This window comes from Saccopteryx leptura, chromosome 1 (genome assembly GCF_036850995.1).
Source record: "Saccopteryx leptura isolate mSacLep1 chromosome 1, mSacLep1_pri_phased_curated, whole genome shotgun sequence".
NCBI classification, from domain to species: Eukaryota; Metazoa; Chordata; class Mammalia; order Chiroptera; family Emballonuridae; genus Saccopteryx; species Saccopteryx leptura.
Genome location: NC_089503.1, coordinates 309,349,973 through 309,376,750, shown reverse-complemented (window position 1 = coordinate 309,376,750; position 26,778 = coordinate 309,349,973). Strand labels below are relative to the sequence as shown.

The window sequence follows — 26,778 nt, the reverse complement described above, 5'->3', positions numbered from 1 at the left end:
CAGGGACCCAGGACTGGGCCGGAGGCCGGTGTGGGTGGGTGGCATTCAGGGGAAACCTCAGACAGGCCGGCTCTGATGGTCTCTTCTTATTTTTATTTTCATTTTATGCATTTAATATTTGTCTTTATTTATTCATATGTTCATTTCCTTTTAACAGAAGCCAGTGTAAAAGACATAGTTGCACTGAATTCCACGCTGGGTACGCTGCTTTTGTTTCTTCCACTTTTGAGTTGGTGTTTTTCTTGGCTTGGTCGAGTGTCAGGGGATCACATGGCTTTTATGGTCAGTGCAGGGGGCACTGGCCTAGAGTCACCTAGGGGATGCTATGATGGACTCGGTCAGTGAGGGGTCCCAAGCAAAGCGTGGGGACTGTAGAAGGAGAGCAGGGAGTGTTTGCATGTGTGAACACGTGTGAGTGTCTTGTACACAAGTATGTATGTGTTGCCTGTGTGGGGTGTGAGAGTGTGACTCTACTTTTCTATCACTGAGTTCAGTTTGCCCACAAGCCACTGTTTGCACAGTGGTAGAAAATAATCTTACCAATTCAAGGTATATTGGTCACTTTGGGTTTAAAACTTGGTCTTCTGGAGATATTGCCGTCTCAGTCAAGGATGCTCCCTCCACCTTTTCCTCCCCTTTCTCAGCCAGTTAGGCTATCTGCCCTCGGCCCCCGCCCCACCCCTGGGCCATACTGCTGGAGTCACCTGGCTTTTTCCAGGAGGCTCCACAGTCTCCCTGTTGAGCCCTGGGGAGCACAGTGCCAGCAGGACCTTCCCTTCCTCCCATTGGGCTGGGCAAATGCTTACTTCCTTGGTGGATGGAGGTAATGGGGTCTGCAAACAACTTTTAGATAGTTAAAATAGTGATTTTCATATGCAGATACAGTGAGCACATGTCAGACGTTTATTTAATTCTGTAATGAGGGAACCAATAGAATAGTAAAGCTGGTTCAAAGGAGAACACAGGAAACTGGTTATCTATCTATCTATCTATCTATCTATCTATCTATCTATCTATCTATCTATCTATCTATCTTACACTGCATTGGTACACTCGTGGCCCTGATCCTTAGTCTGGGAAAGGTCTTCCTGTTGCCCTTGCCTGTGCCAGGTGGCCATGTGTCCTCAAGTTTCTGGCAGTTTTTTGCAATTAACTGTTATTTGGTTCCGTGAATGTCTAGAGCTCTGGTCGGCAAACTGCGGCTCGCAAGCCACATGAGGCTCTTTGGCCCCTTGAGTGTGTGGCTCTTCCACAAAATACCATGTGCAGACGCTACCTCAATAAAGAATGTACCTACCTATATAGTTTAAGTTTAAAAAATTTGGCTCTCAAAAGAAATTTCAATCGTTGTACTGTTGATATTTGGCTCTGTTGACTAATGAGTTTGCTGATCCCTGCCATAGTGTTTAATGGGATAAGAATGACAATCAAAATCCTTTGAACAGGTTTTTGAGCATGTCTTCCAGGCCAGGCCCCATGCCCATGCTGGGGACACCAGGTGACTGTGTCCTCAGCCCTGCTCTCAGAGGAGCTCAGAACTCCATGAGGGAGACAGACTCATAAACAGAATCTCACAACATCGAAAGTGCCAGTGCTGGAATAGAGTCCCCAGGGGCAGTGGAGAGAGGGCATCGTTGTGCCTGGGGACAGGGGCTACAATCCAAAGCAGAGGAAGGGACATGCCTCTCAGAGGAAGGAGTCGCTCCTGCCTGGGGGGCCCTGGGGGCCGCAGACTCAGGAGTGAGAAATAGGTGAGGATCTGTCAGGCAGGAGGGGAAAGGGCAGTCTGGGCAGAGGGAACGGCGTGAGCAGACACTAGATGAGGAAAGCGCATAAGGCAGTTCACTTACTTTCTTCCAGCGACCAGAGGTACTACGCTCCCTAAAGGTGTTTTTGATTATCAACAGACACCAGCACTTACCTCTCCATTTAATTAGCCTAAAAAGAAAAAGTAATTATTAAAATGGCAAAAGCAAAGCATCAGCTTGGAGCAAGATGTAAAGCATACAAACGCCTAGGAGCAGCCAGGCACCTTTCCCCAGCTGCTGGCTGGGGCAGATATCACAGGCCTTATCCCTGCCCCTCGAAGATGGCAGAGGTCTCTCCTTGGGAGGAGGTCAGCTCCCCGCTGGCATCAGGATGGCCAGGGGTCAGGAAAAGGGAACTGAGCAACTGGCAGCAGGATCCGAGCAAAGCATGTTTACTGCCATTCCCTTCTCGGTCCTCAGAGCCTCTCAGAGAAGTAGGTAGGACAGGGAATATCGTTGTGTCCACTGACAGAACTCAGAGTGGCGAAGTAACTGACCCAGAGTCACACAGCGGTGAGAGGTGGTGTTGGGGCCGTTGTGCAGGGTGTGGATTCCAGATTGCCTCTTACGTTTGGGCCTCCGTCCCACATCCCTTCTGCTTCCTGGCAGAACACACAGGCCCCCTGTTTCACGGCCTTCTGGTGAGGTTTAAATGAGATAGTTACACAGCTGGTCCTTGGTACCCAAAACAAACACAGAGTAGGTTCCCAATAATGATGTTGAATGATTGAATGGTGTAGGTGGTCCTGCTTGCAAGTTCTAGAACTGCATACAAAGCCCACAGCTTCCACATAAGAGAGGAGGCACAAGCTGTGGGTGTGGGAGGATGTGTCTGTGTCGTGGAGGAGGTGTGAAGTGAGGGCAGCCAATGAGGTCAGCTATGTCTGAGCCTCCAGTGGGGTCAGCTGAAGGGTGACAAGTCACGGGACTTTCACTCCAGCTTCACCTTCTCCCTCTCCCCCCCACACCTACAGAACAGCCACTGCATAGGCTGAGCATCTGCTGTGTACAAGGGACTGCGCTGAGCTCTTAAGCACGCATCATACTTAAGCTCTGTGACAGCCCTGCCAGGATGATGCCATTGTCCCCAAGGCCCCAGGAAAGATTAGGTGGAGATGAGGGGAACCCAGGCCTGTCTGTTCCAGGTCTGTAAAATGGGAACAATAATAGAAACTGTTTCCCAGAGGTATTAAATGAGGGGGTAAGTGTACTGCCATTAGCTCGATTCCAGCATGTCAGACACTTGCTCAGTGCTATTGGTTTCATTCTCCTTGTTTCATTGCCATTAGCCAGAGCTCACTTCCTCTACCTGGGGCTGCCCCTTCTCTCCATCTGAAACGAAATCCTCACCCTGCTCTCTGTGTGGCACAGCTGCCCGGCGGGTCTCCAGCCCCCTCAATGTTGCTTCCTGCAGCCAGAGAGTCTGTGATCAAGCCTGCCTCTGCTCCTGCCCGCCTCGGCTGGCAGTGGGTTGCTCACACTGTGACCCCCCAGGACTTCCCTGCCTCGCCGGCCAGGCTGGAGACCTCACCTCCGAAACTATTGCTGCTGGGCTTTGTATCTGTCCTCACTGTTTCTGACATTCCCAGCAGTGGCTGGGCCTTTCTTTGGTACTTACCGAGCATGGGGAGCTCAGTGAGTGCTGAGTGAATGGATGAATGAACCAATGAATGCGTGCATGCATGAGGAGCCTGGAGACGAAAACACAGGGAACCAGGAAAATGGGACTTAGTACCCGTAGGCTGACCTGCATCCAGCTGCTCTTTCCTCCCCACCCCTGCCCTGGCGAGAACCTGCAGGCTGGCTCCTCAGGTCTCTCCTCCCAGCTATTAGAGGTCAGAGGGCCTGTCCATTTTCCCTCTCCAGGCTGCTACCGCTACAGCTACGTGAGCCAGGGCCAGGTCCTCCAGCTGAAGGGGCCCGACTACCTGGTCTCCAGCTGCCTGTGGCACCTGCAGGGCCCTGAGGATCTCATGCTCAAACTCCGGCTTGAGTGGACGCTGGCCGACTGCCGGGACCGGCTCGCCGTATACGACGTGGCTGGGCCCCTGGAAAGAAGGCTCATTACCTCGTGAGTCCCTGGGGAGGTGGGGGTGGCAGTGGGGGTCTGTGAAGGAAATGGTGGTGTGGGGTCAACGGTCACACCAGGCGTCCTGAGAGCAGCGGCCCTGTGACCTCAGTTTCACTGTCTGGGAGATGGTAGGCTACCCCAGAGGGAGAGGAGAAGCTGGAAGTGGCTGTGGCTGTGGGCAGCCCCCTTCCCTTCTAGTGTCCCCATTTGTAACAAACAGTTGTACTAGATGGCCCGAGGTCAGTTCCGGGATGCCACATGGCTTGTTGCCTCAGTCTGGCAGCCCCAACTTCCAGCTTCCACTCTGTTGCATCCTAGCTGTGTGCCCTAGGAGTCACTTTGCCTCCCTAAGCCTCAAGTTTTCTCACCTGTAAAATGGATGCACAATCATGCTTACCTTGTAGGGTTGTTGTGAGGATTAAAATCTGCCCATTGGTGCCAAGACCCTCAGACACAGTAATGCTCTCTAGTTGCCAGGAGCAATTTAAACTTTGCTACTTGGGAAGTGGGGCACTGACTGCATGTTCTTGAGTAGAGGAGTAGGGCTTTGGGACACAGGGTATGATGTGGAGTGCAGCAGTGACCAGGTCAGAGGGCAGGTAGCGGGGGATGGGGTGACTGTAACTGGGCTGCAAATGTCCTAGGCTCTGGGCTGCCTCCCTGCAGAGTAGGGAGTGGGGATTGGGCCTCCAAGGCTCTGGAGCAGGTATGGGAGACCTGAGGGTGGGGCATCAGGCTACTGCCTTCTCTGTCCTGCTTGGGCTGGGCCAGCTTCCAGGCAGGGGATGTAGGGATGGGGGCGGGACCTGCATGTTTAGATGATGGGCAGTCCTTGGGGATGAGCTGGGGGAAGCTTCTTCCCAGGCCCCTCCCCGGGGCCTCCCTGAATCTCCAGGCTCGGAGGGGGCATGCGCCCTTAGCACCCAGCCCTGCCGCCCTGCCACCTGGTGACCTCAATCTGGGTGTGTGTGGGCTGGGTTCCTGGAGGGCTCTGGGAAGTGCAGAGAAGTCAGCTGATATCTGATTCTCAGGAGGGCGGGGATGCTTACAAACTTCCCCTGGGGCTTCTCGGAGTGTCCCCCACTTCCCCATCCTGCTGTTGTTGGGGCCTGGCCGCTGGGCACAGCTCTGTCCCTGTGGCACCTGGGCAGGTGTTTCACTCCACCTCAGACCCAAAGACAACGTCTAAAATGACAGGCTAGGTGGAGGAGAGGGCCCTCCAACTGGCACCCCAGCGTGTGAGAGTAAATTTGGTGGTCTGTCGAGCAGACCCGTGCCCATTTTACCTTCCTGGCTGGCTTTCATGTGTTCCACACCCTGGGAGGCTGAAGACATTTCAGTCACAACAAGGCTCTGCTGCTGAATAAGTAAAAGAAAATAAAAGAAACTTCCAACATTAAGAGCTGAAGCTTTGCCCCTGGCTGGGTACCTCAGTTGGTCATCCCGATACATCAAGGTTGTAGGTCAATCTCCGGTCAGGCACCTACAGGAGGCAACTAAAGAATGCATAGATAAGTAGAGCAACAAATCGATGTTTCTCCCTCTTCTTTCTCTCTTCTTTGCTCTCTGTCTCTACAATCAATAATAATAATAAAAAAAGCTAAAGCCCCCATTAAAGGTGACTTCCAGGCCCTGGCCGGTTGGCTCAGTGGTAGAGCGTCGGCCTGGTGTGCAGGAGTCCCAGGTTCGATTCCTGGCCAGGGCACACAGAAGCACCCATCTGCTTCTCCACCCCTCCCCCTCTCCTTCCTCTCTGTCTCTCTCTTCCCCTCCCGCAGCCAAGGCTCCATTGGAGCAAAGGTGGCCCGGGCCCTGGGGATGGCTCTATGGCCTCTGCCTCAGGCGCTAGAGCATTGCCACCGGGTGGATCCCGGTTGGGCGCATGCGGGAGTCTGTCTGACTGCCTCCCCATTTCCAACTTCAGAAAAATACACACACACACACACACACACACACACACACACACACACACACACACAAAGAATAAAGGTGACTTCCAGATCCCTCTGAACCCTACTGTCTTATGTCCCACTGTCTGGGGGAGATGAGCAGATGAGGGAGAGGGGGGAAGGGTGTGTGCGTGGGAAGGGGGCAGCCAGCAGTGAGAACAAACCAGGTGGTAAATGCAAGAGGAAAGAGAACTAGGGGAGCTAGGTCATCTCCCTCCCTGGCAAGAGCCAAGGCCTGCAGCCAGGTCCCCTTCCCGGGACACTTCAGCCCCAGGACCCCCCTGGGGAACTAACTCCTGGGCTCACTCACTCCACTGGTTTTTGAGACTGGTTTGGATCTCAGGCATGCACTTGTTCGGATGCCTGCAGTGCCCCCATCGGCGCCCACTCCCTCTGGTCAAGTCCACGGCCAACACATCATAGATGAGCAGTAGCACGTTGTTGATGGATGCTGGTACACCCACTCTGGGAGACAAGGTTATTAGCTTCCAGGGAATTGGATTGTGCATTAGCAATGGCTTGGAAGGTTCTTTTGGAGACAGAAGGTAGTTTGATGGAGGTAAGAAGGGATGGGAAGCCGGGAGCACCCTTGCTTGAGATTGCAGCCCAGGGGACACCTATGGGGAGAGGACACAAGGTGCTGTCACAGACAGTGACCAGCATACCTCTATCTCTGCTGTGAAACTGCCCTGGGGCCTAGACATGGTCCTGAGCCCCAGTTTCCCCACCTAGAAACCAAGTAGTTGACTTTGCCAATCTCCTAAAAGCCTTTGCAGGGCTGACACTCCAGATGCCATTATTCCGTGCACCCCAGGCACCGGGCTCTGCTGGAGTCCTGCGGTGCCTGCCCGAGGGGGCACCAGACCATATTCCTGCCTCCTCTCTGTCCCAGCCCAGAACCCAAAACAAGACCAGGAGTCAGGGTATGGCCAGCTGGAAGGTGTGGTCCCCACAGGTGCCAGTCTGGTCATCCTTTGGGAACAGGTTGGAAGGATACTCAGAGGTCAGGAAAATTCTGAGGGGATAGGAAAGACTGTGGGACTGGAGTCAGCTGGCATAGTCGAATATAAGCTCAAGAAGTCTGAGCATCCTCCTGGCTTTGTCACCTGCGATGCTAGCCTGACCCTTACAGATTATCCAATCAGTCCCCTGGGGCCAGAGAAGGTCAACAGCTTGTCTGTGAACACACAGCAGGCTGGCTGCACATTCAGATGCACAGGTTGCCAGTCAGCCCTCCTGTGCTCCTCCCAGGTACCCTCCTGGCTCACCCTCTCCACCTTTCTCTGTCCCCCCAGGGTCTATGGCTGCAGCCGCCAGGAGCCCGTGGTGGAGGTCCTGGCGTCAGGCGCCATCATGGCGGTGGTGTGGAAGAAGGGCCTACACAGCTACTACGACCCCTTCGTGCTCTCCGTACAGGCCGTGGCCTTCCAGGGTGCGGGCTCGGGTCCCTGGGGAGGGGACGAGTGAGGTGGCAGAGACTGAGCATGCACCCCTGCACATGCCCTTCCCCTTCTTGGCTGTAGCTAATGTGGGGTGAGGGAGGGGACAGGTCCTGGAAGAGCTCTGCCCTCCACCCGCCTCCCTGCCCACACCCCAGCCCTTCTCCTCCTCCTTCCACTCTTCATCCACCTCCCTCATCTTCTCCACTCTCTCCCGAGACACTGGCCACTCACTCATCTCTTCCTCGCCTCTCTCCTGCCTTCTGATTTTCTTTCCTGAGTCTGTGTCTCCTCCGTCCTCATTCTCTCCTCAGCCTGGCTCAAAGTCTCCTCTCCGCAGCCACCTCCCTGTCCCCTCCCTTTACACTCACCACAGCTGAGCCTGGACAGTAGAGTCTGTGGTCAACAGGCCTGAGAAACTGAGATTCCCCTCCAGATAGTCGTCTCCTACCAAAGATGTACCCAGACACCTCTGGGGACATGGAGAGGGCGACTCCATGGGAAAGGCTCTCCCCAGCTGCGCACTGGCCCTCCCCCTGCCCCCACCCTCCTGTCCCAGGCCCCCTTCGCCACCCCCTCTCTCAGGCTGTCCTGGGGTCTGCAGTAGCCATGCCTCTGGGCCGGCACAGCACACTCAGCAGTTTTCAGAGCTCCGGGTAGGGAGGGACCCAGACAGGAGACCACACAGCTGCTGCTCCCCCCTCCTCCTCTCCGTGCCCCCCACCCGGCCTCTTCCCACTCAGTCTTCTCTCCCCCTCTGGTGTCACCCCCCCATGTCTCCTGGCAGTGGTGCAGGTGCACAGGTACTCCGCTGGGTGCTGGCTGCCCTCGAGGGGTCCCTGGAACTAAGGAGGTGCCTGAGCTGGCTCAGCTCTCAGGGGAGTCTGTGACACAGTTCTAGAGGGAAGGGAACAGGGGCTTTGGGAACCTTGACTCCATGGAGAGGTGGCAGGACAGCTGGGGACATTCCAGCTGCTGATCTCTCGCCCTCTCACTGTGTGATTTCAGCTAAGTCACTCCTCTTCTCCGACCCCGTCTTTGAAAAGGGCACAGATTATTCTTCCCCTGAGGCCTGTGACCGAGGCTCTCCCGGTCATGGTCATGCGTATTCTCAGTAAATGGTCCAATGCTGCATAGCGCATGTCAATAGCTGACATTTACTGACCACTTACTACAATCCAAGCTGTTTGAATATTTTTTGTCCATTTAATCCTCTCAACTACCCTATGAAGTATATATTATTATTGTCCCCATTTTACAGATGAGGTAACTAAGGCCCAAGATCAGTCACATGCAACCTCTAGGCTTTACTGTTTTGCGACAGGAGGGGTGGTGGGGTTACAGCTGTCCCCTCCCCTGCTGGGAGGTGCAGTGGGATGGGGACAGGGGACCGCCTGTGTAACCACTGCTCTCTGGACCAGCTTGCGAGGTGAACCTGACCTTGGAGAGCCAGGTGGAGACTCAGGGCGTCCTCAGCACACCATACTTCCCCAGCTACTACTCGCCCGGCACCCACTGCTCCTGGCACTTCATGGTAAGCCCTGCACTCTGCCCGCCCACCTGCTCTCTGTCCTAAGGACCTCCAAGGACCCTGGCTGGGAGGGGTTCCTTGTCCTGCTTCTGCTGAAGCACCCACAGGCTGAGCCCGGGCCCAGATTGCTCCAGGAGGGGGGATGGCAGGTATGGCCATCTTGGCTCTGCTAGCTACCACAAAACCTGTTTGTTGACTGAGTAACAAACTTCAGCCCCAGCCAGCACTCTGTGTTGGCAGGCCTCCTTCTCTCTTTATTGTTCTAGAAGGTGCTCATCAGAGCAGCCCCAGTGCATGGGTCATCTGGTGACCAGCTTCTCTGTCACAGGTGCCCTCCCTAGACTATGGCTTGGCCCTCTGGTTTGACGCCTATGCACTGCGGAGGCAGAAATATGACCTGCCATGCACCCAGGGCCAGTGGATGATCCAGAACCGGAGGTACCTACCCCTTGGAGCCCCTCCTCTCCCCACAGGCACCCCCGTAGGAGCCCAGGTCCAGACCTCAGAAGAATAGCACAGGAGGACAGAGGAGGCAGGCTGCTCAGCCTGTGGCCTTACCCCTTGACCCTGTCCCTGTCACACTCCCACCTGGCCCCACCCTCCCTTCCTGCCCCCCAAGCGTCTCAGACACACATTTGTCATCAGACACCTTGGATGATCATCCTAGTTAGAGTGAAATGGTTTCATTTCCTTGGATGCTGTCACCCTACTGTCTGGTCCCCAAATTCTTAAATGAGGTGATATGGCAGCCACAGGACCCACAGTGCCAGAGCGCCCGTCCCTAAACCATGCTGGTGCTATTGGAGGCCCTCCCTTAGCACTCTCCTTGCTCTTGAAAGCTGCATGAGTAGGCCCAACGCTTTTGCTAACCTGATGGCTCGGTAACCATGGTCACCCTGTGTCACTTGCATTCCCTGTGGGACACCTACCCTGCTACCTGTCCTGCCCTTGGCTCTTCTGGTGACAGAGTTTCTGAGGAAGTGAGTCCCTCAGGGAGATGGGCAAGACACAGTGGGACAAAGTCATTGGAGGGGCCGTTCTGGGGTCAGCCGTGGCTGCAGCTTGATCAGTAGGATGAGGACTGGTCAGTGCCCAGTGGAGTGGGCAGCCTGGGGCTGCTGGTGGACCTGACAGCTACAAAGGTGGGCAGGGAGGCGGTGCAATGGCAGAAGAGGAGACAGTAGACATTTAAGGCAGGGAATATTTACATGGGAGGGCTCCATGTCTAAATGCCCTGTGGGAACTCCAGTAGAGAGAAAGAGAGGATGAAGGTTCAGGTGCAGGTGATAAGGCTTGGAGGGAAGAGCTGGGGGGGAGTGGCGGCCTGGATGGGGAGCAGAGGCTTGGGGAAGAAAAGAAGGACCTTGACGTAGCCTTGCAGGCCAGGAGACCATCCCCACCTAGGGCCCACGGACACCGAATAAAAGATTCTACATCCGATAGATAGCAGTTTGGCCCACTGCCCTCCCTTCCAATGCTGGAGTCCTGGGGGTGTAACAAGCTGGGATTCTAATGCCAGGTCTGATTTCTTAGCTTTACAAACGTTGAATATACAAGATTCCAATAAATTAAAAGTCTGGAATGCTTGGGTTCTGGGGTTGGTGTTCACATTCGTCATTATACTTTGCTCATAGGTGGACCCTATTCTAAAGCATCAGCCAGACAAAGGTGACAGGGATTGACAATGCTGGTTGACTCGTCATCATCCTTCCCAGATCTTTTGAAATTTATCAGGGACTGTGATTAAAAAAACAAAGAAGAAATACAGATGGGGTGACTTCAGGCCAGTGCTGTTTTGAGGGTGACAGATGATGTGAGTTCAGGCCCAAGCTGTTGGGGTGACATCAGAGAATATGAGTGGCACTGTGCTCTTCGAGGTGGTGCCAGAGGGTATAACTTCAAGCCCGTGCTGCTGGGGGGATGATGTTAGATAGCGTGACTCTGGCCCTGTGCTGTGTTTGTTTGGTTTTTTGTTTTTTTTGAGAGGTGACAAACTTTAGGCCTGTGCTGTTTGGGGAGCAAAAGGCATCTTGTTCTACCCTTCCCAGCATGCGGGTGGCCTTTCTGGACATGACTTCCTTGATCCTCCATGTCGTTCCCTTGGGGTCCCTCTCCACTGCCTGGGGCCTGCCCAGACTGAGGAGAACTGGGCTCACCTCTCGGTCTCAGGAGTCCACAGAGTGACCCTGACGGTGGCCCATGATTCACAGTTCTTTGAAGGATGACAATGTGTTTTCCTGTAACCCTCTCAACCACAGAGCTGAATCTGATATCTCAATGAGGGGCTAGGGAGGAGGGAGAAGGGTCCTGGGCCTGACAGGCCTGCCCTCACCCCTCCCTGCCCAGCCCCGTGGCCATTCCATGAGCCAGGAGCCAGCCCTGGCCCCGGGCGCTCGGCTGCGCCCAGCTCGGTGCTCAGCACAGGCATTCAGTCCACTAGAGCATCGTTCTGTTCCCAGGGAAGGAGCTCGAGGCTCAGTGAGATTAGGTGATGCCCAGATGGTCCACCGTCGGGGCCTCTCCCATGCCTACCATCGTAAACAGCAGGACGCGTGACAGTCCACACCGTGCTCCCTACAGAGAGCCTTCTTCCTCCCTTCCTGATACAACCAGGAGGGGTCGGGCAAGAGGGTGGGCACTGGGCACTAGGGACTTCAGGAGCTACCCTTGGGTTTAAAGTGTGGACCATGGGTGGGAACAATCTTAATTTAAATAAATGATGCCCTGATGACAGGATTTCAGGCACTGTGACAGATTCTAATGGGGGTGGTGGGGGGCTCCCCTTCCCAATGTCTCAAAGAACCAGTGAGCTATAGAAAGTGTGAAGTGAACAGGCCATCGAACTCAACCCTCACCCATTGTACAGGTGGGGAAACTGAGGCCTAGAGAGGACTAGGACTTGGCCTCTTGTCCTTGTCTTTTTGCCTTGCAATGGTGAGGAGGGACTTCAGGGTGCAGCCAGGGGGTAGCTGGAGGCCCAGTGCTCCCACCCCTTTCCTCTCTCTTCCATACCGCTTCTCTCCTCATGGGGGCCACCTGGCTTCTGCATGTAATTCCGGGGACACCCTTCCTCACCTGTAAACAAGGGGGTTAGGCCAGCCTAGGGCCCCAACTTGTTATTATTTACCCATCAGAGAGAGGTGCCCAGTATGTTGTGTTTATTAGTCCCTAGAGAAATGTCATTGTGGAAAGAGCTTAGGTGTGGAAAGCAGACAGAATAAGGTTCAGATCCTGGCTCTTTTCCTTCCCACTCGGCAAGGACCCACCTCTCCCAGCCTCAGGTGACTCACCTGGAAAATGGACATAAAACAGCTCCCTACCCAGGAAAGGCTGAGACACTGAAGGGAGGACACAGGCTCCTACAGGCCTGGGAAAAGCCCCAGAAGGCACCAACCACAAATTAATAATTGGCTGATGACTCTGTGCCGGGCAAACCCTAAGCTAAGGGGTTTAGGTGCCATTTCCTTCATCCTCTACAATCTGATGAGGAAGCAGGTCTCCGCACTGCCTTCATGGACCACTGGGGAAACTGAGGCACAGAGAGGCAAAGTCACTTCCATAAAGTCACCCAGCTTGTAACTGGAGAAAAAGAATTGAGCAAGGTAGTCTGATCCCAGACCTTATGTGTGGGTGTACATACATGTACCTGTGCATCCATGCACATGCGTGTACACATGTAAGGGCTCATACTTGTGCAGATTCTTCCCGCAGAGTCTCTGAGCAACCGTGCTAGCTGTTCACCCTCTTGGCCAAGGCACGACTGACCCATCAGTTGGCATCCCGATGCGAGGGCTGACAGTTTCCGTGGCTCTCACCAGTTCCAAGAGCAGCCTGTAAAGCCCCATCTCTGCATTTTCAGACCTTTGTTAAGGGTCTAGGGTCCCCAGATGGAGGCTCATACCCCCCTGCCCCCAGGCTTCTGCCCATGTGTGAGTGACTGTGGAAGGGAAGGCAGAGGCGTATCTCCACACTATAAGCACCGGACAGACAGTTTCCTCTAGTTCTGATCTCTTTTTTGATAGTGATCATCCTATGTAGATGCGGGAAATTTTTTGATGAGCATTTGTTGGAAAATCTACTTGTGTGGGTGGTAAAGACATGAGAGGTCTGGGGAAGGGTGTCGGTTGCCACGCCCGGTTTGTAGGAAGGGGGAGGCACTCTCCTTGGGTCCAGAGTGACCACTGATGAGTAGCAACAGAAGGTGGGTCAGGGGGTCAGGGAGAGGATGTCTTACCCCTCAGGTGCCAGCATAGTGAGGAGGAAAGGCTGCCTGGGCTCCTTCCGCTGTCTGGGCTTCCTTGGGCATGTTGCCTCACTCCTCTGAGCCCTTTCTGTCCCTCCCCCTCCACTTCCCTGTTTTCTACCCAGCTTCTCCTGGTGCCCACCTGAGGCCCTCTGCCCTTTGAGTGGCCTGGAGGCGGGGGCGGGGCTGGGCCTCATGAGACCCAGCCACCGGCTGCTGCTCAGTTTCACAGAACCCACTCTGGCTGGGCGTCACCGTGGCAAGGCTTCCCCCTTTCCGGGAACCTGCCTCTAGCCAGCTTCCTCTCCTCTGATGTCACTGTTTTTCTGATGGTCCAACCTCTTCTACTTCTCTCCTACTGATGGGGACAAGCAGAACCACTGGCTCCTTAGGCCTACTGGAACCCCGCTGGCCTGGCCTGGCTATGGGGTGGTGCTTCTGCTCCCCTGAGCCCTGGGGTGACCAGCACTGCCTGCAACCACCAAGGCTCCCTGGACACTGCTGAGCATCAGGCCCTGCGCTGGGTGCTGGCAGTGAGGGAGGCAGAGCTCCAGCTGCTGTCCTCAATGAACTCACAGCCTGACGTCAGCAACTGGCTTTCAAAGAAGTCATTTTGGCATGTATTCCTTAAAATGTCCTGCAAGGGAGATGATTTCACCTCTGTTTTACAGATGTGGAAACTGAAGCTTGCTGAGGTTGAGCTGTATGCCCAGGGTTACATAGCTGCTGCATGTGGCAAAGTTGGGCCTGAAACTCAGCTCTGCAGCTGCAGGTCCAGGCCTCTGGCCGCCATGCCAGACGCTGCTGTCCTCCCTCTTTACTGCTTGTCTTCTCTGACCCTCCTTCCCATTTAACCTGCCCTAGGGAACGAACACATCCATCCACCTTCCTTCCTTCCTCCCTCCCTCCCTCCCTTCCTTCCTTCCTTCCTTCCTTCCTTCCTTCCTTCCTTCCTTCCTTTCTTCCTTCCTTCCTTCCCTCCTTCCCTCCTTCCCTCCATCCCTCCTTCCCTCCTTCCCTCTCTCCCTCCTCCATCTTTCCTTTCTTCCTCCCACCCTTCCTTCTTTCTTCCTTACAAACCCTGGCATCTATCCATCTATCCATTCATCCATCCACCATCCATCCATCCATTTATCCATCCACCCATCCACCCATCCAATCTTTCTTGAATTCTTCCCTGTGTGGAGTTGCTCATATGGAAGATGGTTGACAAGGTCTCTGCTTACCATATGAGACAGGAAGGAAGAATCCCCAAATCCAGAGGGAGAAGAAAGCAAGGCGGACCACAGTGTAAAAATGTGACTGAGAAGAGAAGTAGGCTCCTCAGCTTTCCGACTTTGGGGATTTTTGGAGAAGGCTTGTAGGGAAGGAAGTGACATTTGGTGGGTGGGAAGGAATTGGAGAGCTAGAGGATGCATACCCTGCCCCCAAAGGCTCTGTAACAGAAACCAGAAACGCAGAGGTGCCAAAGGACCAGGCGGGTGTGTAGTTCCATGAGGCTGGCTGCTTGGGGAAAGTGGGACAGATAGGGACCTGGTTAGCAGGGCCACAAGTGCCCTGCCTGATTCGGGTGGTCTAAACAACAGCCAGTGTTTCCAGGACTTATTTTTCAGGAGAACAAGAGTCTAGATTTTTATGTGAAATTAGCTAGCAACTAAATTTGAAAAAAAAAAAAAAAAATTAACACTGCATAGACTAAACAGGTCATCTTTAGTCTTCTCCAACCCCTGGCTCCTTTGTCCGCTCCCCAAAGCAGTTCTCTGGGGACAACAATCCATGATAACATTTGTTTCTCCCCTTTAAAAACAGAAGACAAAATTCCCTTGTTTCCTTAAAGATAAGAAGGGCCAGTCTTGCTCAGGGGTGCCCCCTGGTGGTGCTTTATCCCAGCCTGGTCACCCCCTGGGCTGTGAGAATTGAGCAGTGGTTCTCAAAATTTTCCACCTCAGGGCCTTGACACTTTTTAAAATTATTGAGCACCCCAAAGAGTTTTTATACTGGTTATAAAATCTATATGTACAGTATTAGAAATTAAAACTGAGAAAAATTTAAAATATTTGTCAATTCATTAAAAATAATAATAGACCCATTATATTTTAACGTATTTTCTTATAAATTATATTTTCCAGAACCAGTAACATTTGGTGAGAAAAATAATATCGGTTCACACTTTTGCACCTTTTTTAAAAAACTGGATTGCAAGACCACAACTAGGTCCCCACCTTCCTTCTGCGTGTAATCGGGACCATCACGTGATCTCTGGAAATTTCCACTATATTCTTGTGAGAGACAGTTGAAAAGGCAAATGATATCTGAATATTATTATGAAAATGATTTTTACTTTGAGAACTATTTGTTGGTATGGGGGCAAGAATATGGTCACTGTGGCCTCACAGTACAGGGAGGCTATACCTTAGGCCAGGTCTGCGGGGGCCGTGGGGAATGTGGAGGGCTCAGTCCCTGAAGTTCCTGTTGCAATGAGAGTCAGTAGGCCCACCTCCCCCTGAGCAGGCCGAGTGGGTCCCCATGGGTCCTGAGGAGGCTGGATTCTGGCCTTGGGAACAATTCCTTCCTCACAGGGTGAAATGGCTTCAAGAACCTCAAAACTCATACAATGAGAGTTTGCAAAGCCACAGCCAGTGAGGCAGGAGTGGGATAAGGCCCAGCCATGCCCAGCCCCAACCCCTCGCTTTGAAATGTTAACATAGCCCCCAAAGCTCATCCTCAACTGTTCATTGATTAACTCACTGATTGATTAATTGAAGTGCTTAGCATGTTCTAGAAGTTCAGAGGAAGTACCTGGCCCCTGGGAATTAGGTGACCTCTTCTATGTGAGATATTCCCAGCATGCTTTGGGGCATTCCTACCTGCTCTCTTGACATCGACCTCTGCTGGGCATTTCTACCTCTCTCTGGAGATCTTTCCACTTGTGTTCTGGATGTGTCTCCTCATCGGTGCAGGCGTTCCTATTTGCTCTGAGGGGTACTCCCTCCCCGGTGGGGGCATTCCATGAGCGCTCCATCAGTTCTGTGAGAGTCTCCCATCTGGAAGGTGGGGTCCCCTACGCTGCTCTCTGGGAAGGGTCCCGCTGCTCTGGGGGTGTGGTTTTACCTGCTCCATGACAGTGTACCCACTTGCTCTGAGAGACGGGGTCCACCAGACTCCGTGTGGGGTGAGCTCCCTGTTTCCCATCACGGAGATGGAAATATCCCTACCTGTTCTCTGGAGAGCACTCTGCCTCTTGGTGGAGGTTCTCCTACCAGCTCTGTGGAAACAAGAGCATCTTCTTAAGAGGGAGGGGGTCCAGCAGAGATTTGAAGGTGCCCCCCTGGTGGGGGGATGGTTGTACTGGGCACGAGTGCACTGTTGGCCCTGGAGCAGGACCAGTGCCTCCCTCATGCCCAGAGGGTCACCTGGAGACCACCAGGGCTATGGAGGTGTCTCTATGGGAGAGACAGTGCCTGAGCCAGATGGCCGCTGGCTTCTGACCCCACAGGGAGCACAGCGGGGACATCCTTTCCTGTCTACAGAGAGCAAAACAGTCAGTACTTCTGCCTCTACTGACACATTGAAGTCTTATTTTTGGATTTCAGGTCAACAGAGATCAAATATCCCTTATTTAATGAGAGGAAAGTAAGGCTCAGAGGACCCTGACTTGCTAGGTAACAGGAATTAGAATCCAGACTTTGAATTTTATCCTGTTGGCAATGGAGAGTCATTGAAGGGGTTTTTTTGTTTGTTTGTTTGTGTGTGTGTGTGTGTGTGTGTGTGTGTGTGTGTGTGTTTACAGAGACAGAGAGAGAGAGAGGGATAGATAGGGACAGACGGACAGGAACGGAGAGAGATGAGAAGCATCAATCATCAGTTTTTCGTTGCAACACCTTAGTTGTTCATTGATTGCTTTCTCATATGTGCCTTGACCGGGGGGCTACAGCAGACCGAGTGACCCCTTGCTCGAGCCAGCGACCTTGAGTCCAAGCTGATGAGCCTTGCTCAAACCAGATGAGCCTGCGCTCAAGCTGGCAACCTCAGGGTCTTGAACCTGGGTCCTCCACATCCCAGTCCAACCCTCTATCCACTGCGCCACTGCCTGGTCAGGCCATTGAAGGTTTTTGAGCCAGGGATTGACATGGCTAGGCTGCTTTCTAGAAGATGACTCTGGGGGTGAGAGGTCACTCAAGGCAGAGCAGGTGGGGGCGGCGGTGCAGCTCCTCCTTCCTCTTCATCCTGTCCTTGCTCTGTCTGCACCAGGGCCCAGCTGCCCCCTCCCTTGGACAGGCCCCAGTGGCCCTGAGTCTGTCTCTTGTCACCCCCAGGCTGTGTGGCCTGCGCACCCTGCAGCCCTATGCTGAGAGGATTCCCGTGGTGGCCAGCGCCGGCATCACCATCAACTTCACCTCCCAGATCTCCCTCACCGGGCCCGGCGTGCAGGTGCACTACAGCTTGTACAACCAGTCAGATCGTGAGTATGAGCTGGCTGGGAGCAAGGCGGCAGCCCTAGCCCCGCCGCTTCTTCCGGCCTCTGCCGTCCCTGGAAACACCAAGAGGCTAGACAAAGGGAGTGTGTGTGTGTGTGTGTGTGTGTGTGTGTGTGTGTGTGTGTGCCTACACTTGCGAACACATGTGCATGTGTGTACACAGATACACAGCTTTGTGTGTGCCCACATATGCAAAGCAGTCACATGAGTTCATTAGGTATACACAGCCCTGCGTGTGTGCTGCATGCGTGTGACTGGACATGGATGTGCATATGTGTTTTCATGATGACATGTCCTGATGGCACTCTCTCCCCACCCCAGCTTGCCCTGGAGAGTTCCTCTGCTCTGTGAATGGACTCTGTGTGCCCGCTTGTGACGGGGTCAAGGACTGCCCCAATGGCCTGGATGAGAGAAACTGCGGTGAGCAGTCTGCTGCTGGCACCCTTCTCCTCTCCACACCTCCTCTGCACTGACTCGAGCCCACCCTTTAGAGACCCTCCGCACCTGCAGTTCTTATTCTGAGCATACAAGAAGTGGGGATCTCTCTGTGTGCTCAGATGGCCAGATGGCAGCACCTAGTGGGAAAGCGGCCTCCCTGGGCCACCCATTGGGGCAACGGTAGGGACAAACTGGGACCAGGCCTCCTGACTGCCAGCTCAGGGCTTCTTTTTTTTTTTTTTTTTTTTTTTTGTATTTTTTCTGAAGCTGGAAACGGGGAGAGACAGTCAGACAGACTCCCACATGCGCCCAACCGGGATCCACCCGGCACGCCCACCAGGGGCGGACGCTCTGCCCACCAGGGGGCGATGCTCTGCCCCTCCGGGGCATCGCTCTGCTGCGACCAGAGCCACTCTAGCGCCTGGGGCAGAGGCCAAGGAGCCATCCCCAGCGCCCGGGCCATCTTTGCTCCAATGGAGCCTCCGCTGCGGGAGGGGAAGAGAGACAGAGAGGAAGGAGGGAGGGGGTAGAGAAGCAAATGGGAGCTTCTCCTATGTGCCCTGGCCGGGAATCGAACCCGGGTCCCCCGCACGCCAGGCCAACGCTCTACCACTGAGCCAACTGGCCAGGGCTCAGGGCTTCTCTCCACCAGGCCATCACCCTCGGCCTCTGTTCCAGCCAGCCATCCAAGAAGAAACAGAGCGGGTGAGGGCAGGACCCGGAGGGAGAGGCTATTAAGCAGGGACAGGCAGGCCCTGGGTGGCCAAGGACAGAATCCTCCACCTCCCTCCCTTGAGGTGTCCTCACCCCTCCACTTCAGGTGTTCAGACTGGAGCTGACAACTCTTACTGGAGCTGTGCTCACCACTACTAGTCTTGTAAAAGAGGCTCAGGGACCTGGTGGTCTCCAAGCCAGGGCTCTCTTGGAATAATACCTCTTCCTCTGAATCCTGGCTTCTGATCCTGAGTCACTATCAGGACAGCCTGTTCCAGTCTGACCTCCCCAGACTTACCTCCCCCCCTATCCCATCAAAGTTTTCAATATGTGGGGAGAGAAGCCAGAAGGAAGGGAGATAAGCCTTCCTCCAGGATGATCCTGCCCAGGTGCTGGGAAGATGCCTCATTTGGAACCAAAACATCTGGCTTCAAGTTCTAGCTGAGCCAGCTGACCTTCGATGAGTCACTTTATTTCTATTTTCATCAATAAAATAGGGCATCTCACTAGGATGCCATGGAACTCGAGTGTAAAGTGGCCGAGAAAGAGATTTGTGATTATGACGTGCAATGCGTGGTCTACGGGCATCATGAAGTCCCAGCACGGCTCCTCCGGCTCCCTCCTACCTGCCCCCTCTCTGTGTCCCCATACAGTGTGCAGAGCCACATTCCAGTGCCAAGAGGACAGCACATGTATCTCACTGTCCAGAGTCTGTGATGGGCAGCCTGACTGTCTCAATGCAAGTGACGAAGAGCAGTGCCAAGAAGGTAAGGTGGGGCATGACCAGGTGTCTAGAGGGAAACCAAAGAACAGGTCTCAGCCAGACAGCCCAGCCCTTCTGCATGCTTCTTTAGCAGCGGTTTCTGCTTTCTCTCTCTCTCTCTTTCTCGACAGAGACAGAGACAGAGACAGAGAAAGGGACAGATAGGGACAGATAGACAGGAAGGGAGAGTGATGAGAAGCATGAATTCTTCCTTGAGGCACCTTAGTTGTTCATTGATTGCTTTTTTCATATGTCCCTTGACCAGGGGTCTACAGCAGAGCCAGTGACCTTGGGCTCAAGCCAGAGGCCTTGGGCTTCAAGCCAGCAACCTTTGGGCTCAAGCTGGATGGGCCTGCACTCAAGTTGGCGACCTCAGGGTTTCGAATCTGGGTCCTCCGGATCCCAGTCCAATGCTCAATCCACTGTGCCACTGCCTGGTCAGGCAAAGTTTCTGCTCTTTTTTCTAAATACTTTCTAATCCCTCTGTGTGTATGCTTACATGTCCATCCATCCAACCATCCATCTGTCCATCCAACCGTCCATTCATTTATCGTTCCATCCTCTGTTCTCTCCAACAAGAACTTGAGTGTACACAACTCATTTATCTATCCCTCGGTCTGTCCAACCGTCTGTCTTCCTATCCACTGAACCATCAATTTACCCATCTATTGGTTTACCCAGCTGTTTGTTAATTGGTCCATTCTCCACCCATAAATGCATGTGTGCATGCACCCATCCACTGATCTTTCCAACTGCCTGTCTGTCCATTGGTGTTCACATCCACTCGATTATCCATCCTTCTAGCTGTTTGTCAGTCTCCCTGCTGGACCATCAATCCACCCATTTGTTAGTCTGCCCAACCTCCAATCTGTGTTCACTGGTTTATCCATCCATCCATCCATCCATCCATCCATCCATCCATTCATCCATCAATCCACCATCTATTCACCCATCCACTCGTCCACCCATCCATCTATCTATCCACCCACTGACCAATCATCCAACACCGGCAGACTACCCAGTGAAAGGCAAGGCAGAGGGAGAGATTGGGAGTAAAAGCTACCAGAGATATGATCCCTTCCCTCTGGGATTATCTGTTAGTAGGAAGACATGATAGGTGACTCTCTGCCCAAAACCTTCTGGACATTCTGTCCAGTAACATGGGAAGACTGGAGGGCAGAGAGGCAACCAAGCGGGAGAAGCTTCCAAGAGAGGGCAGGCTGTGACCTGGGCCTTGAAGAGAGGTAACATGCAAATAAGCAGGAGGAAAGGAGACCAGGGAAAACACAGGTGGTGGAGCAGAAAGTTCTCCACAGCGAAGGCAGTGAGGAGCAGATGGGCGGCTGGGTGGGGCCAGGACCTGGAGGGCTGCCAGGCTAGGTAGGAACCTTAGTCCGATAAGAGAGGCGTAGCCCTGCTCTTTCGAGCCTAGTCTAAAAGTGGAGGCACAGTCCTGCCTTCAGGTACCACACCGAAGGGGGAGGCATGACCCTATTGTTGGGGTGCCAGTCTGAGGGGGAAGCGTAGATAGCCTGGCTCTCAACATTTGGGAGGGGGCAGGGTAGAGGGAGGAGAGACAGAGCCTGCCTTTAGGAGACATTGAAGGAGCCTCAGGGGAACCATTATGATCAAGAGACCCTTTACCAATCACCTCCTGGCCTCTTCTAGGCTTCGTCTTCCCTGGGCCTTGATTTGGAGCTCCCTTGGGCTCAGGGACCCACCCACTGTGCCCTGCCCCCACCCCCTCTATCCCAGGGGTGCCCTGTGGGACGTTCACCTTCCAGTGTGAGGATCAAAGCTGCGTGAAGAAGCCCAACCCGCAGTGTGATGGGCAGCCCGACTGCAGGGATGGCTCCGATGAACAGCACTGTGGTGAGCCTGCCCTGCCAGCCTGCCCCCGAGGGCTCAGACAGGGTGGGTGGGCCAAAGACCCTCTCCACCCGCTGGGCCCTAGAGCATGGTCCCCAACCCCCGGGCCGCAGACCGGTACTGGTCCGTGGGCCATTTGGTACCGGTCCGCAGAGAAAGAATAAATAACTTACATTATTTCCGTTTTATTTATATTTAAGTCTGAACGATGTTTTATTTTTTAAAAATGACCAGATTCCCTCTGTAACATCCATCTAAGACTTACTCTTGATGCTTGTCTCGGTCACGTGATACATTTATCCGTCCCACCCTAAAGGCCAGTCCGTGAAAATATTTTCTGACATTAAACCGGTCCGTGGCCCAAAAAAGGTTGGGGACCACTGCCCTAGAGCATGGAAGGGAGGGAGGGAGGGAGGGAGGGAGGGAGGGAGGTGTCCACATTGGGAAGCTGGAGGGAAGCTCACCATGTGTCCATCTGTCTATCCCATCTCTTCCCCCTTACCTCGGTCCTGCCTGCCTCTGTCCCTCCCTCTGTCCTTCATTCTTTCCCTCCCTGTCTTCCTTTGCTCTCCTACTTTCTCTCTCCCTCTCTGTCTCTCTCTGTCTCTGCATCTCACTGCCTCCCCCCTGCCCTCCACCTCTGTCCCTCCTGCCCTCTCCCCCATCCCCAGACTGTGGCCTCCAGGGCCCATCTGGCCGCATTGTGGGCGGGGCTGTGTCCTCAGAGGGTGAGTGGCCATGGCAGGCCAGCCTCCAGGTCCGGGGCCGACACATCTGTGGGGGGGCCCTCATCGCTGACCGCTGGGTGATAACAGCTGCCCACTGCTTCCAGGAGGACAGGTGAGGGGGTGGACGTGGGCACTGAAACCAGAAGACATGGGGGCAGGGAAGGCATTTTAGGAGGTCTGGAGTCCCTAAGCGCTAAGCAGACAGAGGGAAGGTGGATGGAGAGCCACCCAAAATGGCCGTTCCATACTTAGCTTTTAGTCTTGGCTCCACCACAACATACTCTGTGGCCCTGGACAGGCTGTTCAACCTCTCTGTGCTCTCCTTTCAGTGTCTTGTTTTAAGATGGGTCAGTGATTCACTCATTCAGTCACTCTGCATCCATTCTGCAACATTTGTTGTGCTCCTGCTATGTGCCAGGGGCTGTGCTTGACGCTGGAGGTCAACAGAGAGCAGAGCTGCCTGGCCTGCTCACAGCTCCCCTCCTCCATGTGTGCCTCCTAGGGACATCTCATCCGGCCTCACAGACATCTTCCCCATCTGCATAGTGGTGGGCTTACAACGCCCCCTTCCCAGCCCCAAGCCATCTGCTGGGCCCCCAGCACAGACAGCCCTAGACTCCTTTCCCGACACCTCCTCTTCTGTTCAGGGTCTACACAGTCCCCAGCCAAAGGTTTGGAGCTGCCAGGGCACCCCCTCCTTTGTACAGCCAGAGCCAGACAGCTGCGAGTCTTCTTAGTGCTCCAGACGAATCCTCAACCACTGCCCGTCCACACTGCCCGTCCACACTGCCCATCCACACTGCCCGTCCACACTGCCCGTCCACGCTGCCCGTCCACGCTGCCCGTCCACACTGCCCGTCCACACTGCCCATCCACACTGCCCGTCCACACTGCCCGTCCACACTGCCTGTCCACACTGCCTGTCTATCCTGCCTGTCCATGCTGCTCGTCCACACTGCCCATCCACACTGCCCGTCCACACTGCCTGTCCACGCTGCCCATCCACACTGCCCGTCCACACTGCCCGTCCACACTGCCCATCCACACTGCCCGTCCACACTGCCTGTCCACACTGCCTGTCTATCCTGCCTGTCCATGCTGCTCGTCCACACTGCCCATCCACACTGCCCATCCACACTGCCTGTCCACACTGCCCATCCACACTGCCCATCCACACTGCCTGTCCACACTGCCCATCCACGCTGCCCGTCCATCCTGCCTGTCCACGCTGCCCGTCCACACTGCCCATCCACACTGCCTGTCCACACTGCCCATCCACACTGCCCGTCCACACTGCCCGTCCACACTGCCTGTCCACACTGCCTGTCCACACTGCTCGTCCATCCTATCCATCCACACTGCCTATCCATGCTGCTCGTCCACACTGCCCATCCATGCTGCCCGTCCACACTGCCTATCCACGCTGCCCATCCACGCTGCCTGTCCACACTGCTCGTCCATCCTATCCATCCACACTGCCCATCCATGCTGCCCGTCCATCCTGCCTGTCCACGCTGCCCGTCCATGCTGCTCATCCACACTGCCTGTCCACGCTGCCTGTCCACACTGCCCATCCATGCTGCTCATCCACACTGCCTGTCCACGCTGCCCGTCCACACTGCCCATCCATGCTGCTCGTCCACACTGCCTGTCCATGCTGCCCATCCATTCTATTCGTCCACACTGCCCATCCATGCTGCTCGTCCATCCTATCCGTCCACACTGCCCATCCATGCTGCTCGTCCACACTGCCCATCCACGCTGCCCGTCCATCCTATCCATCCACACTGCCCATCCATGCTGCTCGTCCACACTGCCTGTCCATGCTGCCCGTCCATCCTATCCGTCCACACTGCCACCACCACCCAGCAGCTCAGAGCCCAGCTCCCTTTTGCATCCTCTGCCCAGGTACCCAGGGACTCTACCTAAGTGCAGTCTGACCACCTCACTCCACGCCTATCTCTCCAGTGAGGAATGATGAGTCTTAGCGAGTCCTGCAGCCTACAAAGCACAGATGAAAAAGGAGAGATATTGTCAGCTGTTTGCGCTGCACTAATTCTTTTATGTGCAGTCTTATTGCATTCCCCGAAAACATGAGTAGAAGATGCTAGTGCCAATTCACAGATGAGGAGACTGAGCCTTAGAGAGGCACACATCTAGGAAAGAATGGAGCTGGGGCTGGAACCCAGGCAGGTGGGCCCCAGGGTGGACAATGAACACTGCACCAGCTACCAGGTACCCGGCCTTCCAGAGCAGGAGGGGCTGGGTGTAGGGGGCGGTGTCCCAGGTGGGGAAGCTGGCTATTCTAAAGGTCTGGCATGAGAGAGAAAGCCACTAAGCAGGGCACCCTGCCCGCCCCCAGCATGGCCTCCCCAGCGCTGTGGACAGTGTTCCTGGGCAAGGTGTGGCAGAGTTCACGCTGGCCGGGCGAGGTGTCCTTCAAGGTGAGCCGCCTGTTCCTGCACCCGTACCACGAGGAGGACAGCCACGACTACGACGTGGCCCTGCTGCAGCTGGACCACCCCGTGGTGCGCTCGGCCGCCGTGCGCCCCATCTGCCTGCCTGCGCGCTCCCACTTCTTCGAGCCGGGCCTGCACTGCTGGATCACGGGCTGGGGCGCCCTGCGCGAGGGAGGTGAGCAGGCCTGAGGGTGGGGCGATGGGTGCCCTGGGCCTCCCCCAATATGTAGCCTAGAGCAGGCAGGCAAGGGGGCCCAGGCTCTGCCCCCCAAGGACTGCCACTCCTGGGATTAAGTTGGGTTGGATGTCACAGAAAAAAAGTCTTTTACTACCCGTGGGCCCCTGCCCTACTGGCCCTTCCCTTCCTCCTGGATGGGCATTTAAGGAGAACCAAACACATGGAAGATTACCTTGGGGGATTTGTGTGGGGTAAAGGGGAAGGCCAAGGACCCCACAGCCCACAGGCAAGCTCCTTGGCAGTGGGGGGGTGGGGGAGTGTGTGTTGCTGAGGAGGGAAGCAGGAGAGGCTCCTAATTAAGGTTGGATTTTAAGAGAATGCAATGTCATCTAATTCACACAATAATCCTAGGGTGGGTATTATAGCTCCATTTTGGGGAAACCGAGGTTCAGAGGCATTTAGTAGTTGCTCAAAGACATATAACCGGAAAGGGTTGGAGCAGACTGGAACCCAGGACTGCTTGACCTCAGAGTCCCTGCTGTTTCCGCTATTGTCTCTCAGAAACAGGGAGGGTGCTTCTCCCTTTCCTGCCTAAACCACCCGGAGCCAGCCCTCCGGAGGCTGCCTCCAGTTCTGTGAACATAGGCCTGGGCTGGCAGAACTACAGCTGTGCCCTGAGCCCTTTCTGGTAGTGGCTTTAAGAATGTGTACAGTGATTTACAACGTGTAGGCAGGACTGTAGAAATCGGTTATCAATGACGAAATAGGCTCAGATGAAAAGTGACTTGTCCAAGAGGGTGACGGTGGTAAAGCAAGGGCTGGTTCCCTCGCTCATTCATTCATTCAGTGACATAGTTATGAGCACATGCCAGACGTCAGGTTGGGCGAAGGAGATACCAAGATGAAAAGAGTGTTCGTGGGAGAGGCAGCACTATGAGCTGACCTGGATGGGCAGGTACAGGCAGCCCAGTGGAGGTGTCTCCCAGGCGGGGTCAGGGGGCTTCTGGGAGAGGGGTGGGTAAGCTGAGGCTTGGAGGATGAGTTGGCAGTATCCTGGCAAAGGGGAAAGGCCTTCCCAGTGGGGGGACAGATGGCAATCTAGGGAGCCTGAGAACACCCAGCACCAGAGGGAACCAGGGAAAGGGGATCTGGTTGAGCATCTGCAGGAAGAATCTTGACCAGTGGGCTTCAGGGAAAACACTGATGGTCGGGCCATCCCCCCAGGGTGAACAGATCTCTGAGTGAGACCAGGCACTGGGCATATTGAAGCTTCCTGGTGGTTCTACACGCAGCCTTTGTGGAGGAGCTCAGGGTTGGGAGATGCTGAGTTTTAGAGGGAGAGTGGAGGGATCGGAAATGTGAGAACACATATCCTGTCTACTCTCCCTCTATGGGCTGTCACAGAGCAGAGGGGAGGTGGCCAAGAGGCCTCAAGCAGGAGGAGGAAAGGGAGGAAAAGCTGGAGAAGACACTAGTCCAGGCAGACAGGCTTCGGGTGGGGCTCTGTGCCCGCAGGCCATGCCGGGAAGGAGCCAGAACAGAGTGGCCATGATGTGGGAGTGGGGAGGGTGGGTGGGGCAGGACAGTGGAAGGAAGGGCATGAGCTCCCGGGCATCTTGGATCTTCTCACTCTGCCCTCTGGCCTCGACCCCACCGGGCAGGTCCCACCAGCAACGGTCTGCAGAAGGTGGATGTGCAGCTGATCCCGCAGGACCTGTGCAATGAGGCCTATCGCTACCAGGTGACACCTCGCATGCTGTGCGCTGGCTACCACAAGGGCAAGAAGGATGCGTGCCAGGTGACTCCCCACAGGGCTGGGCGAGAGGAGGGAGAGGGTGATATCACATCACCCAGGGCCTGGCCATCAGCTTGCTGAAGCTTCACAGGCTCCCAGCAAAGTGGGGATGGCTGCCCCACTTTACAGACAGCAAAACCAAGGCTCGAGGAGGTTGAGGGACTTGCCCCGGGTTGCAGGCTGCAGGTCAGAAGAGACCTGTTGTGGGCAGGCAAGTCTGAGGCTCAAACCCAGTTCTGCTCCTTGCCCACCACAAGGCAATTTGCCTAAGGTGATAGGACTAGAAGGAGCCCACAGGAGGAGGCAGAGAAGGAT

General features: G+C 54.7%; 1 protein-coding gene across 4 annotated transcripts in view; it reads left to right on the top strand.

Annotated features, from left to right (window-relative positions):
- TMPRSS6 (transmembrane serine protease 6) overlaps positions 1-26,778 on the top strand; it is a 46,188-nt gene that overhangs the window by 16,989 nt on the left and 2,421 nt on the right. For 3 of the 4 annotated variants that reach the window (XM_066358347.1, XM_066358348.1, XM_066358346.1), the window contains exons 6-17: positions 158-199; positions 3,675-3,879; positions 7,124-7,260; positions 8,689-8,801; positions 9,127-9,236; positions 17,358-17,503; positions 17,841-17,939; positions 19,325-19,438; positions 21,190-21,306; positions 21,975-22,143; positions 24,394-24,665; positions 26,330-26,466. In XM_066358347.1, the coding sequence (XP_066214444.1) occupies positions 158-199; positions 3,675-3,879; positions 7,124-7,260; positions 8,689-8,801; positions 9,127-9,236; positions 17,358-17,503; positions 17,841-17,939; positions 19,325-19,438; positions 21,190-21,306; positions 21,975-22,143; positions 24,394-24,665; positions 26,330-26,466 (1,661 nt within the window). The remainder of the gene's footprint in view (positions 1-157; positions 200-3,674; positions 3,880-7,123; positions 7,261-8,688; positions 8,802-9,126; positions 9,237-17,357; positions 17,504-17,840; positions 17,940-19,324; positions 19,439-21,189; positions 21,307-21,974; positions 22,144-24,393; positions 24,666-26,329; positions 26,467-26,778) is intronic. The other variant, XM_066358350.1, reaches the window with a different exon arrangement.